General features: G+C 43.0%; 2 protein-coding genes across 4 annotated transcripts in view; one reads left to right on the top strand and one right to left on the bottom strand.

Annotated features, from left to right (window-relative positions):
* The first annotated feature begins 56 nt into the window (after nt 1–56).
* Nucleotides 57–10,647, top strand: LOC130290632 (uncharacterized). Its single transcript, XM_056538519.1, has 6 exons — nt 57–415; nt 1,001–1,168; nt 1,319–1,419; nt 4,380–4,539; nt 8,290–8,399; nt 10,286–10,647. The coding sequence occupies exons 1-6, from the start codon at nt 397–399 to the stop codon at nt 10,364–10,366; spliced, it is 639 nt and encodes a 212-aa protein (XP_056394494.1). The 5' UTR covers nt 57–396; the 3' UTR covers nt 10,367–10,647.
* A 4-nt stretch (nt 10,648–10,651) lies between these two features.
* MON1B (MON1 homolog B, secretory trafficking associated) overlaps nt 10,652–17,781 on the bottom strand; it is a 24,619-nt gene continuing 17,489 nt past the window's right edge. For all 3 annotated transcript variants that reach the window (XM_056538500.1, XM_056538501.1, XM_056538499.1), the window contains 4 exons: nt 15,252–16,211; nt 14,190–14,988; nt 12,971–13,118; nt 10,652–11,014 (listed from right to left, as the gene is read on the bottom strand). In XM_056538500.1, the coding sequence (XP_056394475.1) occupies nt 10,787–11,014; nt 12,971–13,118; nt 14,190–14,988; nt 15,252–16,211 (2,135 nt within the window). In that variant the 3' untranslated portion in view covers nt 10,652–10,786. The remainder of the gene's footprint in view (nt 11,015–12,970; nt 13,119–14,189; nt 14,989–15,251; nt 16,212–17,781) is intronic.

Genomic DNA, 17,781 nt, shown 5'->3' with positions numbered 1-17,781 from the left:
AACCTTTAAATAATAATAATAATAATAACAACAATAGGAAAACAATAAAGTTTTATTTGTACAATTGAACAACGCATTTCGGATGATACATTTCTCCCTTCCTCGGGTGCTTACATCTGGTCCAATCTCGATATCTTTGTTTCTCATCCATTGTATGGTGTATGGAGGAGACCTGTGTATGTCTATGTTATAAGGTAAAGAAGCCTTCATGTGACTAGTTGGTCATGTGACAGGTTTCCTGTAAATTCATGAAAAACTTTATGGAAATGGGCGAGTAGCACAATGCAGGAGGACGCACACCCACATACTTCCTGCCTTCCTTAAAATATTTTCTTTCAGTTTTGCTGCTGCATTGGTTTCACTTTCACTAAAGGAAAAAGAAAAGAGACCAAAGACATGGATCACGGCATAAAAGGTAAATGGAGGGGTGGATAGTCATAGACCCTACATATGGGGCTTTCTACATAAATCATCTTTAAGGGCCTATCCTGGAATAGACAAACAGCACCACACCTGTTGTCAGGTTAGGTGAGGTATTACAACTTGGCTCCATTCACTTCAATGGAATTGAGCTGCAATACCACATACAACCTGATGACAAGAATGGCGCTGTTTTTGAAGAAATCAATCCTGGATAATACCTTTAATCACAGGGCAAGGAGGTCAAACATGCGGGCCTTCAGCTGTTGCAAAACTACAACTCCCAGCATGCCCGGACAGCCAACGGCTGTCCGGGCATGCTGGGAGTTGTAGTTTTTCAACAGCTGGAGGGCCACAGGTTGGATAGGGAAACCTTGCCAATCCATGTGCATTGTTTTTTTCATTGTTATCATAAGGGCATTGTGTATCACTTGCATTCTTGTCTAATATATGCAGCCAATGCAGAGGACAGGAAGTGTTGTCATAGGGAAAGTGGAGCAATTGTCACTTCTGCCCAATGTAACCTGTCCCTGTATGAAGCGTAATCTTATATTAATCTCATATATCCTTCCTCTGACAGTGAGATTGGAACCAGTGGAGGATGATGAGATGGAGCATCATGGAGCCGTCAGGAATGTCGCCGAAGAACATGATGATCCCACCGGCTTCAGTATTGGTCCTTTACGTTCTTACGAGCCCAGTTTTACAAGTCTGCAGATTTCTTGGTCCATCCCTCCCACCGTAGCCAGTAAGACAAATAATGGCCGACAAAGGGTCATAAAACGCTTCCCCACTATGTAAAAGTGATATTGTTTAGAGCATTTTGACGTTTGGTTCTCTGGTTTGCTCCCTGACTAGTTTGGTGCCTTATACATCTACTCCCTGATTTTCTTTCCAGTGTTTTGCTGGTCTACAGACGTTCTTTCTGCTTTTGACCATCTTCCGGTTTTGGACTCAGAAGAAGTTGAGTCTTTGAATTCTTTCCTTAGTTTACCATCGGTAAGTGCTTAATATAAGTGCACTTATATATACACACTGACCCACAAGAAACGACCCCCCCACCCACCACCACCATTTAGACCACTTTTTCTCCTATTTTAGTCTATACAAGCTCCTGTCTATAAGCAGACCACCCCCTTAGCCTATCACACTACTTTGGTCTGATTAGTTGCGTGGTCTGGGGCAGTGTTCCCCAACCAGGGTGCCTCCAGCTGTTGCAAAACTACAGCTCCCAGCATGCCCGGACAGCCAACAGCTGTCCGGGCATGCTGGGAGTTGTAGTTTTGCAACAGCTTGAGGAAAGAAAAAGTAGTATGGATAGCGCTGGATAGCGCACGTGCAAACTGTCCTCCACCACCATCTTCAAGATAAAGAATCCAAGGTATTCACAGCACTGGTAAAACGTCCATTTATTAAATCCATTAAAATCCACATAAAGTAAGGTGCAATCCAACATGTTCGAGGACCTCCCCTCTGACGTGTTTCTGCCCTACCGGGCCTTAATCATAGATACAGGGGATAGTAGTCCCAGGTATTTAAAACTGTTAGCTCCGCCTATACTGGGCATAGAGATTCCACACATATTAAAAAACACGGCAAATACAAAAAAACTCACTCGTAACCAAATCTAACCTATGATTCATGCCTTTCGGGTATAGTTTAGTAACCCTTTCAATTCCAGTGAATTCTAGTGAGGACACTGTGCAAAATGCTTGGAGACATTAGAAGGATTTCTGGTAGCATGAGTGGCTCCATAGATATGTTCCCGTTATCTATCTTTAATACGTCTACTGGTAAATCCTACATGGCCTAATTTGCAACCTGTACATTGTATGGAATAAATAGCCCATGTTGTGTTACAACTTATAAAAGATGGAATGACATACAATGATCCCGCAATAGTTTCACTGATTTCTTTGGTCTGATTCATAAACTCATAGTAACCGCATCAGTTACCGCTGCATTTATAGCAACACTTCCTACTAAGCCCCGTATTCTTAATGTTATCCTCCTGTACACGTGAGGGTGCCAGAATAGATTGTAGATTTGGAGGGCGCCTCGCAGAAAACCTACAACCTTTACAGATATATAACCAATAGTCCCATTAGACCTTTACCTTGAATCTTACTTTGTATTAGTATTATAGCAGGTCTAGACTTATACACATTCATGCTGTACTTTGGAGGGCTCTATGTGAATACATGTAGACCAAGCAAAAAAACAGAGCTACAAACTCCAATTAAAAATGTACAAAAGTTTATTAATCATCATTTAAAATGATATTATATTATGAGGGTCCCGGCCCGGAGCGAGAAGTGGGCCTCCCGGTGAAAATGGACAGCCCGGAACGACTAACCCTCCCCACCGGACGGTCCCTGCAGCATAGATGGCCCGGACCAGCTCACCCTTCCTTCCCACCGTGGGGAGGTGAGTAGAAAACTAAAGGGGGGTTTGGATGATGACAAAGGCCGCAGTGGTCTTCAACCTGCGGACCTCCAGATGTTGCAAAACTACAACTCCCAGCATGCCCGGACAGCCAATGGCTGTTCCACTGGATTTAGGGGATTTAGTTGTAGTCCAGTAGTCACGCTAACTTTAGCGGGGATTAGTTTAGAACTCACGGTTTAGTTCAGCTGAGGCCGAGCTTGTCTTTGAAAGTTGCGCAGATCCGTCCTGCTAGTCTGGCATCCACGAGAGCAGCAACCCAAGATAGCGATAATTGGCTACAGCTCCCTTATATGGGCAGGGGCTGAACTAGTGCTGATTGGTCCAATATTTGTGTCAATCATCCTTACAAAGGGTTATGGGTAACATGTGACCCAAGGACCTCCAAAGGTCCTCCAACATACCATAGAGGATTCAACATGGTCACATGACCGAAGGTTCTGCAACGCTAACAAGGTAAGTACTCTATACACTATCTTAAATACACACATTATCAAGTATATACACTATAAATACTATAGAATTAGAGTAGAATAGAGGCGATTACGGGCTATTCCACCTGGGGGACACTACCTGAGACTTTGGGGACCACCACACTAGGTACGGTATGCCATACCGTACCGGGACACCACATTATGAATCAGACCAAAGAAATCAGTGAAACTATTGCGGGATCATTGTATGTCATTCCATCTTTTATAAGTTGTAACACAACATGGGCTATTTATTATATACAATGTACAAGTTGCAATTTAGGCCATGTAGAATTTACCAGTAAACGTATTAAATATAGATTACGGGAACATATCAATGGAGCCACTCATGCTACCAGAAATCCTTCTAATGTCTCCACGCATTTTGCACAGTGTCCTTGTGATCACTGGAATTGAAAGGGTTGCGAAGAGGAGACAGACGGGCAAAATTGCTGAACTGTGAAGGGTTCTGTATTCTCATGTTTAATACCTCGTACCCAAAAGGCATGAATCATAGGTTAGATTTGGTTACGAGTTATTGACAGTTTTTCGTATTTTTGTATTTGCCGTGTTTTTAATATGTGTGTAATCTCTACTCCCAGTATATGGGGAGCCGACTGTTTTAAATACCTGTGAATACTATCCCCTGTATCTATGATTAAGGCCCGGTAGGGCAGAAACACGTCAGAGGGGGAGGTCCTCGAACATGTTGGATTGCACGTTACTTTATGTGGATTTTAATGGATTTAATAAATGGACGTTTTACCAGTGCTGTGAATACCTTGGATTCTTTAACAGCTGGAGGCACCCTGGTTGAAAAACACTGGTTTAGGTGGCTGTACACCTCATCAGGGGACTGTTGTGATCTAAATTAGTGCTCTATAGAGGCACCATATGGCAGAACACTGTATGGCGCCATACAGGGTTAGTGTACATGCTTTTCTATATGCACAAGCTGTTATACACTGGGTATAGAGTTCATATGAATATTTACACAGATCATGGCTCTATATATATGAATGTTCAACATCCGCCCCACAGAGCAGCCAACCTGTCAGTGTCAGGAATTTCTTAGTGGCCTTCCAGAGTCGTCCGGATCTTTACACCCATCTACGGAAACTGGCGCAACAGCTGAAGTCTCTCGGAAGAACGGATATAGTCAAAGCCATGCATAGAGAAAAAGCAGCGCTACAATGGCTGGGTGAGGTCTACTGCATGTATCCCTAACCTCCTCTACTAGTGGTATATATCAGTACTGTATACATCCCTACACTCCTCTACTAGTGGTATATATCAGTACTGCATGTATCCCTAACCTCCTCTACTAGTGGTATATATCAGTACTGTATACATCCCTACACTCCTCTACTAGTGGTATATATCAGTACTGCATGTATCCCTAACCTCCTCTACTAGTGGTATATATCAGTACTGCATGTATCCCTAACCTCCTCTACTAGTGGTATATATCAGTCCTGTATACATCTCTAACCTCCTCTACTAGTGGTATATATCAGTACTGTATACATCTCTAACCTCCTCTACTAGTGGTATATATCAGTACTGCATGTATCCCTAACCTCCTCTACTAGTGGTATATATCAGTACTGTATACATCCCTACACTCCTCTACTAGTGGTATATATCAGTACTGTATACATCTCTAACCTCCTCTACTAGTGGTATATATCAGTCCTGTATACATCCCTACACTCCTCTACTAGTGGTATATATCAGTACTGTATACATCTCTAACCTCCTCTACTAGTGGTATATATCAGTACTGTATACATCTCTAACCTCCTCTACTAGTGGTATATATCAGTACTGCATGTATCCCTAACCTCCTCTTCTAGTGGTATATATCAGTACTGTATACATCTCTAACCTCCTCTACTAGTGATATATATCAGTACTGCATGTATCCCTAACCTCCTCTACTAGTGGTATATATCAGTACTGCATGTATCCCTAACCTCCTCTACTAGTGGTATATATCAGTCCTGTATACATCTCTAACCTCCTCTACTAGTGGTATATATCAGTACTGCATGTATCCCTACACTCCTCTACTAGTGGTATATATCAGTACTGTATACATCTCTAACCTCCTCTACTAGTGGTATATATCAGTACTGCATGCATCCCTACACTCCTCTACTAGTGATATATATCAGTACCGCATGTATCCCTAACCTCCTCTACTAGTGGTATATATCAGTACTGTATACATCCCTACACTCCTCTACTAGTGGTATATATCAGTACTGTATACATCCCTACACTCCTCTACTAGTGGTATATATCAGAACTGTATACATCTCTAACCTCCTCTACTAGTGGTATATATCAGTACTGCATGTATCCCTAACCTCCTCTACTAGTGGTATATATCAGTACTGCATGTATCCCTACACTCCTCTACTAGTGGTATATATCAGTACTGCATGTATCCCTAACCTCCTCTACTAGTGGTATATATCAGTACTGCATGTATCCCTACACTCCTCTACTAGTGGTATATATCAGTACTGCATGTATCCCTAACCTCCTCTACTAGTGGTATATATCAATACTGTATACATCCCTACACTCCTCTACTAGTGGTATATATCAGTACTGTATACATCCCTAACCTCCTCTACTAGTGGTATATATCAGTACTGTATACATCCCTACACTCCTCTACTAGTGGTATATATCAGTACTGTATACATCCCTAACCTCCTCTACTAGTGGTATATATCAGTACTGTATACATCTCTAACCTCCTCTACTAGTAGTATATATCAGTACTGTATACATCTCTAACCTCCTCTACTAGTGGTATATATCAGAACTGTATACATCTCTAACCTCATCTAATAGTGGTATATATCAGTACTGTATACATCTCTACACTCCTCTACTAGTGGTATATATCAGTACTGTATACATCTCTACACTCCTCTACTAGTGATATATATCAGTACTGTATACATCCCTACACTCCTCTACTAGTGGTATATATCAGAACTGTATACATCTCTAACCTCATCTAATAGTGGTATATATCAGTACTGTATACATCCCTACACTCCTCTACTAGTGGTATATATCAGTACTGTATACATCTCTACACTCCTCTACTAGTGGTATATATCAGTACTGTATACATCTCTAACCTCCTCTACTAGTGGTATATATCAGTACTGTATACATCTCTAACCTCCTCTACTAGTGGTATATATCAGTACTGTATACATCTCTAACCTCCTCTACTAGTGGTATATATCAGTACTGTATACATCCCTACACTCCTCTACTAGTGGTATATATCAGTACTGTATACATCCCTACACTCCTCTACTAGTGGTATATATCAGAACTGTATACATCCCTACACTCCTCTACTAGTGGTATATATCAGTACTGTATACATCTCTACACTCCTCTACTAGTGATATATATCAGTACTGTATACATCTCTAACCTCCTCTACTAGTGGTATATATCAGTACTGTATACATCTCTAACCTCCTCTACTAGTGGTATATATCAGTACTGTATACATCCCTACACTCCTCTACTAGTGGTATATATCAGTACTGTATACATCTCTAACCTCCTCTACTAGTGGTATATATCAGTACTGTATACATCTCTACACTCCTCTACTAGTAGTATATATCAGTACTGTATACATCTCTAACCTCCTCTACTAGTGGTATATATCAGTACTGTATACATCTCTAACCTCCTCTACTAGTGGTATATATCAGTACTGTATACATCTCTACACTCCTCTACTAGTGATATATATCAGTACTGTATACATCTCTAACCTCCCCTACTAGTTGATTTTTTTTTTGGGGGGGGGGGGGGGAATTCACACCGGAGTACCCCTTTAACTGGCCTTTTGACATTGAGAGCAGGGTGTAAAATAAACGACCAGATGATCACAACGTTCACAAATTGAGAAGCTTAGCTTTTAGGAGACCTGAGTATAAAAGCAGGATACTGGGTAACCTGTATCTGAAGTACCTGTAGTGCAGTCACATCTGGATGTTTAAAGGGGTACTCTGCTGGAAAAGATTTTTCTTTAAATCAACTGGTACCAGAAAGTTGAACAGATTTGAAAAATTACTTCTATTAAAAAATCTTGATCCTTCCAGTACTTATCAGCTGCTGTATACTACAGAGGAAGCGCTTTTCTTTTTTAATTTCCTTTCTGTCTGACCACAGTTTTAGGAACTGTCCAGAATAGGAGCAAATCCCCATAGTAAACCTATGCTGCTCTGGACAGTTCCTAAAATGGACAAAGGTGTCAGCAAAGAGCACTGTGGTCAGACGGAAAGGAAATCCAAAAAGAAAATAACTTCCCGAGGAGCAAATAGCAGCTGATAATTACTGGAAGGATTAAGATTTTTATATAGAAGTGATTTACAAATCTGCTTAACTTTCTGGCACCAGTTGATTTAAAGAAAAATGTTTCTCAGTCGAGTACCCCTTTAAGCTTTGAGTAGATGTCAAAACTGTCCGGGAATGGCTGTCCGGGAATGCTGGGAGTTGTAGTTTTGCAACAGCTGGAGGCACCCTGGTTGGGAACACTGGGTTATGGGAACACAACATCTGCGCACAAGAATGATGGAGTATATCTGGTCTGTAGGTGTCCTCCAGGTTATAGCTCATTTATGGTCAGTCTGCAGGTCCTGTGTTGCCAGAGGAGCATCTTATCAGAGACATTCTCCCTTCCTTGTGGGGGCCACTTACAGTCAAGCTCAGCCTCTCCCATCCTACAGGTAAGACGTCACGATAATCTCAAACCATGGGTTAAATGTCCATCAATCTATTCTCACCCTTTATATATCCAAAGAAAACACTCAGAGCTCGTCCATTGTGGAAAACCCAATAGATGGCCATACCCTATTTAGGGGATATATATATATATTTTAATATGTTTCTACTTCAGGCTATGACTGGAAATGGTTAGCAGAACACCTGTCCATCCCTCGGCATTTCATTGACCTATGGCAGGAACAAGGTGGGATCCCGGCCGACAATGTACTCAAGACCTGGCAGGTATGGTACCGTATTCCTGTACAACTAATATATTATATTTCTTATCCCTCTCTACTCATCGCTGGTTCAGCTAAAGATCTAAATATTCAGAGATTTGTTTTTAATATAGCCCAAAAAAATAACAAAAAATTAGTCTGAGGTTATGGACTTCACCATTTTTGTGCGACTACAATGAATACCGTACACTGAATGACCACTTTATTAGAGAACACCATTTAGTAGAACATTGGATCTCCTCATTCCACTAAATGATACAATTGTACTGCACGGACATCGGACCATGTGGACAGGATGGCTTCTCGCAGTTCTCTCTGCACATTAGAGGGAAATCCTGATGTGCTATGAGCAGCGCGTTCAACCTTGTCCCGAAGATGTCTATAGGATTAAGATCTGGGGACTGAAGGCTGGGGAAGCAAGGAAAACTCGGTTATGTTCCTAGGGCCGATCCGTGACTATATGACCCTTGTGAAAGGTGCATTGTCCTGCTGACTGTCTTCTTCTGCTGTAGGGGGAAACAACCACCATGGAGGGATGAACTTGGTTGCTTCGTGATTCCATAAACCCTACTGTCCAAAAGTCCATCTATGGTTATCAGAGGAGCCAGGGTACATCAAGAACCCCCCCCCCCCCCCATATTATACCACTCTTTAATTAATGCTACTTGTGCCAAATTTGTATCCATCTTCCTAGGCCATGTTCCTCTATAGAGATCTGGATCCACCTGACCAGGACATGTTCCTCTATAGAGATCTGGATCCACCTGACCAGGACATGTTCCTCTATAGAGATCTGGATCCATCTGACCAGGACATGTTTCTCTATAGAGATCTGGATCCATCTGACCAGGCCATGTTTCTCTATAGAGATCTGGATCCATCTGACCAGGCCATGTTTCTCTATAGAGATCTGGATCCATCTGACCAGGACATGTTTCTCTATAGAGATCTGGATCCATCTGACCAGACCATGTTTCTCTACAGAGATCAGGATCCATCTGACCAGGCCATGTTTCTCTATAGAGATCTGATCCATCTGTCCAGGTCATGTTTCTCTGTAGAGATCTGGATCCATCTGACCAGGACATGTTTCTCTATAGAGATCTGGATCCATCTGACCAGGACATGTTTCTCTATAGAGATCTGGATCCATCTGACCAGGCCATGTTTCTCTATAAAGATCTGAATCCATCTGACCAGGCCATGTTTCTCTATAAAGATCTGAATCCATCTGACCAGGACATGTTTCTCTATAGAGATCTGGATCCATCTGACCAGGACATGTTTCTCTATAGAGATCTGGATCCATCTGACCAGGACATGTTTCTCTATAGAGATCTGGATCCATCTGACCAGGACATGTTTCTCCACAGAGATCTGGATCCATCTGACCGGGCCATGTTTCTTTAGTTCTCACACAATTTTTAGTATTTTGCCCCCATGGAGTTTCGCCTGTTTCCCTTACACACAAGCCCTTCAGCTGGTCATCTGCTATTATATCTATGTTAGGAAGCGGTCAGTCATGGGTTCAGACACATTGGTCGAACAGCAGCGTTGTATTCGTCTCTAGTTTCCTGACTGCTCCTCCTGATCCTTAGAACTATCCCTGACCATCATGAATAGGCAGTGAGCTCTAATAAGAAAGAGGCCATTCAGTGTACGTCTGGATAAGATAACACTATCTCTTGTATAGTTCACACGCAGATCTCAGAATGGAGACACAAAATATCAAGTAGATTAGTAATAAATTTTAATAACCTTTCTTTTTTTTCTTACAAAATATGCTCTAAACCCCAGCCAATGAATCCCCATCCTGGCCCGGTCACTGTGGCTCAGCTGTTATAAAACTAGAACCCCCATAATGACGTAACGTTCCGCTTCCTTCTGCAGGTGAAGGTGAATGAAGCCACCGTGGGACGACTCTTTGATCTACTGATAGAGCATCGGGAGGATCTGGCCGCACTGCTCTGATGTGGGGGAAGTATTGCCCGCTGGGCCACAGAATGTTCTTTTATTACAATAAAAGAAAGAAAAAAGTTTTTTTGTGGAGCAGATTCATTGACCAATGATGAGAAAAATAACAGGATAAAGGTAGATACAGGTCCGAGGGGTCGGTTTTTCTCACTCCTGATTGGTTGCTGTGCTTTGTTAGATTCTATAGTCCAGTGGTCTTCAACCTGCGGACCTCCAGATGTTGCAAAACTACAACTCCCAGCATGACCGGACAGCCATTGGCTGTCCGGGCATGCTGGTAGTTGTAGTTTTGCAACATCTGGAGGTCCGCAGGTTGAAGACCACTGCTATAGTCCATAGCGGAGAGGGGTCTTCTGAATGCAGTGGTTAGACAGAGAAATATGGTGGGTACAGATTACACGCAGACCCTCACCACCACTAGAGTCCAGTGAAGAAGCCGTTCTGAGAGGGGTCAGTCCTGTCTGTCCGGCTGGATTTAACCCCTTTCCCAGGGACAGGGGTTGTGGAATATTTTGGAGGATAACGAATGAACAGACGATCTTCCTCCCTCTTGATCCAACGTAGGAGTTTGGTTATGACATTTATTGCACCCACCTTAGTCACTAAGGAGCTGAATGAGGTGTACAACTCAAACTTACTGGTTACCTGCGGAGGTAAGAAGAAATCCGGATTATGCCTTGTATTACACAATGGATCGGGACCCCCACAGACCCGCTGCCATAGCTGAACCTGAGGAAGGGCTGGGGCTCATCCAATGCACCGACGCAGGTTATTATTGTTTATCTCACTGATCGCAGCTGTAAATGAGTTAAATGACCTAGGATCTTAATTTTGGGGTCTGGTTTTCCCACTAAGGGTGGGTTCACATCACGTTTTCTCCCATACGGGAGCGCATACGGCAGGGGGGAGCTAAAACCTTGCGCTCCCGTATGCCTTTTTATGCGCTCCCGCATGTAATTCATTTCAATGAGCCGGACGGCTCATTTTTGCGCTGTATGTGCTTTTACAACCGGACCTAAAACCGTGGTTGACCACGTTTTTGCCTGCGGTCGGGAAATCGCATACGGCCGAAAAGGAAGCCGACCGGAGGCTGCGGTTCACTCCGGTCGGCTCATAGACATACATTAAATATGGTTCCCGAATAAGCTATTAAGCCCCGCCCCCCTCCTCCCAACCGTATACGGGAGCCGTATTTAACAAAACGTGGCGTGAACCCAGCCTAAGGCCTCAATCACATTAGGGTTGGAGCTCCATAGTGTGGTTTATATGAAAGGACATGAGCAGAGAAAGAAATCCTGCATATTAGTTTTTGCCCTCAGCTGAGATACTGCAATGGACACCAGCAGAAAAAACTTTATTAAAAGGGGTTATCCAGGAAATTATTATAATTTTTTATATATCAACTGGCTCCAGAAAGTTAAACAGATTTGTAAATTACTTCTAATAAAAAATCTTAATCCTTTCAGTACTTATCTGCTGAAGTTGAGTTGTTCTTTTCTGTCTAAGTGCTCTCTGATGACACGTGTCTCGGGAACCGCCCAGTTTAGAAGCCCCATAGCAAACCTCTTCTACTCTGTGCAGTTCCCGAGACAAGCAGAGATGTCAGCAGAGAAGAGAGCACTGTTGCCAGACAGAAAACAACAACTCAACTTCAGCAGCTGATAATTATTGGAAGGATTAAGATTTTTTTTTATAGAAGTAATTTACAAATCTATTAAAAGTAAATGGGGCTCAAAGGTCAAGGATATCTGGTTTAGAATAATTTGTATTTATTAATATAGAATGAAAAATGGATTAAATAGGGAATGTACAGGGCCCTTGTACTCCCCTAATTAATTTAATACACAGTAAAATATATAATAATCCCAATATAAAAATAGCAACTAAAAACTAAAAATAACAACTGTAAAATTATTCTAAAGAATAATTTTACAGTTGTTATTTTTACAGTTGTTATTTTTAGTTTTAGTTTTTAGTTGCTATTTTTATATTGGGATTATTATATATTTTACTGTGTATTAAATTAATTAGGGGAGTACAAGGGCCCTGTACATTCCCTATTTAATCCATTTTTCATTCTATATTAATAAATACAAATTATTCTAAACCAGATATCCTTGACCTTTGAGCCCCATTTACTTTTAATATATTGTCCCTATTTTTTACACCGTGGGTATAGGTGTTTGTTGAGTTGCTCGGGTCTTTAGTGACGGTCAGACAGACAGGAGCCTCTCCATTGTGTTTATATAATTTACAAATCTGTTTAACTTTCTGGAGCCAGTTGATATAGAATTTTTTTTTTTCCTGGAATACCCCTTTAACCCTATTCAAAGTCAATGGGACCTGTTGGTGTCTGTTGTGGAATGGAACCATTCAACTCGTATTGTTTCTGGCATGAAGTCTGTGACGGATCTCACATAAGATGGCACCAGACAACCAGGGATTTTGTTGTCCCCTTCTCTCTGGCAACAAGTAATAAACAGAAGAAATAAACCTTATAAAACAAAGAAAAAAAGAAACATTTCCCCCTCTGTGCATGGTCCCCTCAATAACTCCTTCCCACCATATATATATATATATATACACAGAAATATAAGTCACCCAGGCCAGCAGCGTCTCCTTCTCCGCCACGTGGTAAATAAGCCGTAAGGGTCTTGCCGAGTTGTGGATACGGCAGTGGAGATAGCGGTAAAGATCAAAGAGTCTCTGCTTCTCCTCCTCATTGGAGTATGGACCATCTGGTTCAGGGCTGCCGGACAATAGAAGGTTTGTTATCCTCGTATTTTACAAGATATCAAGGAGCCATTCTAATGATTTTGATATTACAATGAAATACAATTTCTCATTAGTAAAAAAAGATCTTTATATATATACATACACACACACATATACATATATATATATATATATATATATATATATATATATATATATATATATATATATACACACACACACACACACACAGATAAAGGTCCTACTTCTCTCTTTCCATAATTTCATGGCTTACAAGTTTAAACTGATTTACTTTAAGTGACTTTCTGTTGCACCCAATAAACTATTTCAGTGCGACAATCAGCGACCATTACTCCCCTTAGTTCCGAATGCTGGGTATGGGCTGCAGGGGTCATGACATCACACCATGCCCCTGAATGCAAGTCTATGGGAGGGGGTGTGACGTTCGTCACGCCCCCTCCCATAGACTTGCATTCAGGGGGTGTGATGTCACAAGGGGTGTGGCCGTGACATCACAACCCCTGCACCCAGCGTTCTGAACTAAATGTTCCGGTCGCTGGGGCAGTGGAGTACCCCTTTAACAATGCAGTAAAGTTGCAGATGTTAGCTTATCACTGATAATTTGGATATTGCATTGACTTACAGGCAGTCGGCCAATCCTCAGGCTCTGGGCTCACTATACATTCAGCTCCAGCCAGGACAAATCTATTACTTGTTCTATTTCCCATATAAACACAATAAAATGTAGAACAGACGAATGTCCAGCGCAGGTAAGAGGTAACGGAATGCTTTATTTCGGAAACTTCAGCACATGGAAGACAAGGACACAAGTGACGCGTTTTGACCCTGGAGTCGGGCCTTAGTCACTATAACTAAGGCCCAACTCCAGTGCCGAAACGCGTCACCTGTGTCCTTGTCTTCCATGTGCTGAAGTTTCCGAAATAAAGCATTCCGTTACCTCTTACCTGCGCTGGACATTCGTCTGTTCTACATTTCTGCATTGAAGGCGCTGCCCACGCCAGTCCGGGCGCTGCAGGCTTGGGGAGTGAGCTGAACATTCTCTCTGTTAAACACAATAAAATACCTGGTAAACTGTGGAAGCTGTCGGTACGGGTCTGGGATGTCAAGGGGCTTGTACACAAAATGCAAGAGCTCAGGGACCCCTACAAGGGAGACACTATATGAGCAGCAGCGGAGGGCCCCAGCCAATGTCTGCAGGGAGTTCTGTGCTTCCATGGCCTCCTGGATCTTCTTTTTACAGTCAGACACAGCATAGAAAGATTCTTTATCTGTGGAAAGCAGCACCAAACACACCGTGCAGTCAGGGTCCAAGTACGAGATATAAGCGTAAAAGTAGCCATCAGGGTTAAATCGTGGGAGGCAGATAGGAGTCCAGATCTCACCGGCCTGAAAGGCAGAAGAGGCCCCAATGAGGTTCAGCAGCAGATGGAGGTCTGCAGGGTCCAGGCGGCAATCCTCAATGACTGCTCGCTCCTGAACCACAGTCACAAGCTGCTGCTCTGCTACTAAAATAGAGAACACCAAATTGGGGGTGATGGCCTTGGTCAAAATGGAGCTCAAAGAGTCCCGTAATGGGCTGGGCAAGGCCACACATCGCACAGCCCCAAGGAGGAAGCCAGGGTCAGTATCTAGCAGGTCCAGTAGGCTATCCAGGATCTTCTCAGAGCCAGCGAGAAGACGCCGCAAGTCATAATTCTTCTTGCGCTCAAATATCCGGGCCACGCTGGCCTGAGTGAGCATGCTGATTATCTGGTAGTAAACGTACTGCAACTCCATCCTCAGCTGCTCCTCTGACTGAGGAGCCCGGGACACGGACACCAATACCAAGGGGCCCTGCTGCAGGAAGACCACCTTCTGCTTTTCTGTGAAAGAAAATGGAACAGTCAGCTCTGTAGTTTCAAAACAACCCCCCCCCCCCCACCAGATAGATAATATTATACGAAATCTGTCAGCAGATATATATACGCCATGATCTCTAGATCAGAAAAGTATTACTAATCAGCTGAAAGCAAGAGACACAAAACATTTACAAAAAGAAAATACCTGCTCTAAAATACAGTCTAGTCTGAACACCTCATCTGGTGCACTCAGTTATGGGATGTGAATGGTTAAAGTTGTCACCTACCGGAGTGGATGGATCGGATGATGTTATTTCCACTCTGGACAAAACTGACCAGGGCCATCATTACACCCATGTTGGATGATAGGGCCTCCTCATTGCCATAGCGGGAGTAGATAGGCTTTCCTGCCTCACTTAGGACAAACACGTGTTTTCGCTTTGTGTGCAGGCTCTCCGCTGTGACGTCCTCCTCTCGCTGAACAGGGGTTAGGGGTGGGGACACATTGGTCGCCACCGAGGAGATACCAGGAAAGTCCCCAGAGTCCTCTAATGCATTATCTGAGGCATCGTCTTTTACTTCCTTTTGGTCGTCATGTTCCACACCAGCAGCTTCCGGTTGCTCTGGGTCAGTGTCCATAATTTCATCTATTTTGGTCTCACTAGCAGAAGCCTCTATGTTCCTCTGCTCAGGGCTCTTTTCTTGTACCTGCTCCGTGTCGTCATCTTCTGATACCTTGTGTGAGGTCTCTTCATTATCATGCACAGACTGTGGGGTGCGGCTGCCATCATACATTAGGCCACCAGTCTCACCATCTCTGTCTCCTGGAGCGGACACACAGTCTTGCTGTAGACATTCACTTATATCTAATCTCCCCACATCCTCCGCAGTAGTCACCTCTTGGTCACCCACATTTGAGGTTTCAGGTTCTTCCATTAAGCCTTTGGTTTCCAAACTACTTTGCTCCAGAAGATGCAAAACCTGTTGAGTCTCATCAGCAGCGTCGTGGGTGTCGTCTTCCTGAGACCCATCCGAGCTATTGCATCGTGCGTTGGTGTCATCAGCGCCTTCCTTTAATAGACATTGGTGGGGATCGTCTATGGGATCATGTCCGGTACCTAGGGGACATCCCTCGTCTGAGCTCTGTGAACCTCTATCCAGAGGCTGAACTTCTGGAACATTCAGTGCTGACGCCAATGTCTGATGAGGACCATCACTTGTCTCATTTTCTACATGTTTCGGTTGATCTGTTGGATTAAAATCAAAAACTTACACAAGGATTTGAAAATGTTACAATTGTCCTAAATGAAATTACATTAGATTTAGAACATGGTCACTTGATACTGATCTCAGGAACAAACGTCTACAGAGGAAGAAATAGGCCCCGATTTACTAAGAGTGTTGTGTAGGTTTCTTTGTGGATTTTAAATCTCTGCAAGTATTTTTCCACATTATTTACTAAGGTTTCCCTAAATGTTGCACTTTCCCCTACATTCCCCCCCCCCCCCCCTTTATCTGTCTGTTTTTTCCTCAACTCAAATCCATCACATTTTCTGTGGAAACCTTAGTAAATATGTAGGTTTTTTTGTGTGAAAATGTCGGAGACACGCCCCTTTTTGTGGCCACGACCACTTTCTTGTCAGTCACGCCCCTTTTTCGGGGTTTCTCAGTAAAATAGAGAGTTAGTCGGGTTGTTTTCAATTCTGGCGCCCAATCTGGCATATGGATGGGATACAGACATATCGGACCTGTTGTAAACCCGACATGTTTTGTCGGGTTTACAACAGTAAATCAGGGCCAATATGTCTGTATCCCATCCATATGGCACTGACTGGGTGGACAGACTTATAAGGCTCTTTTCAGCGTCACAAGCACATTAAAAAGGAGATATAAAAGTAAAAAACAAACCATACTCTCCTGCCCTGATCTCTACAGCTGTTGCTCTGATGACTTCTGGTCCCCGATGCTCACCTTTTCCTGGTTTCTGTGACATGTTGTCCCTGCATGAAGCCATGAAGCCAATTATTGACTAAAGCGGCCATTTACTGGCTGAGCAGGTTGTTCATGCGGAGATGATGCATCACAGGATCCACTAATCAGTGGTGAGCAGCAGGGACCCGAATCCTTTAGAACAGTAGCAGCAGGGGATCAAGGCAAGTGAGTATGGTTTTCTTTTTTATTTTTATATCATCCCGACTGATTTTTAAGATGGTTTTCCTATTGCTGAAATACCCCTAAGAGCCTTTATAACAGATTTGTGGTATCTTGGGGGGTGTAGGGTATGGGGAGTGTAGCTGTTCTGGTATTAAAGGGTGCTTGTTAACCCTTGCTATTCGTGACGCCAGGGTGAGGGCTCCTCAAAGCTTTTCCTACTGCCGCCCTTCCCAGGAACGATAGGGAGGTAGATGATAATGGGTTTGAGGTAGTGAGTAATAATGGATTGTCCACAACCGGAAAGCTTCTGCAAACAGCGTTAACTTTACTGAAGATTCTCTCTCATCAATACAGCTTCCTTTTGGAGATTGACAATGGTTGGGACTTTAGCTTTAAGAGTCTCTAGTCTATTGTGCTGTTCCACTGGATTTAGGTGAATTAGTTGCGGTCCAGTAGTCAGGCTAGTATTAGCAGGAATTAGTATAAGACTCACGATTTTTGGTTCTGCTGAGGCCGTAGGTTTTGAGGCCTAGCGTGTCTTTGAAAGTTGCGCAGCACCGTCCTGTTAGTCCGGAATCCACGAGAGCAGCCACACCCAAGAGAGCGATAATTGGACGCAGCTCCCTTATATGGGCAGGGGCTGGACTGACGTTAATTGGTCCA

Source organism: Hyla sarda, chromosome 9 (assembly GCF_029499605.1).
Source record: "Hyla sarda isolate aHylSar1 chromosome 9, aHylSar1.hap1, whole genome shotgun sequence".
Lineage (NCBI taxonomy): Eukaryota > Metazoa > Chordata > Amphibia > Anura > Hylidae > Hyla > Hyla sarda.
The sequence above is the reverse complement of the archived record's forward strand: the minus strand, read 5'-3'. Positions and strand labels throughout refer to the sequence as shown.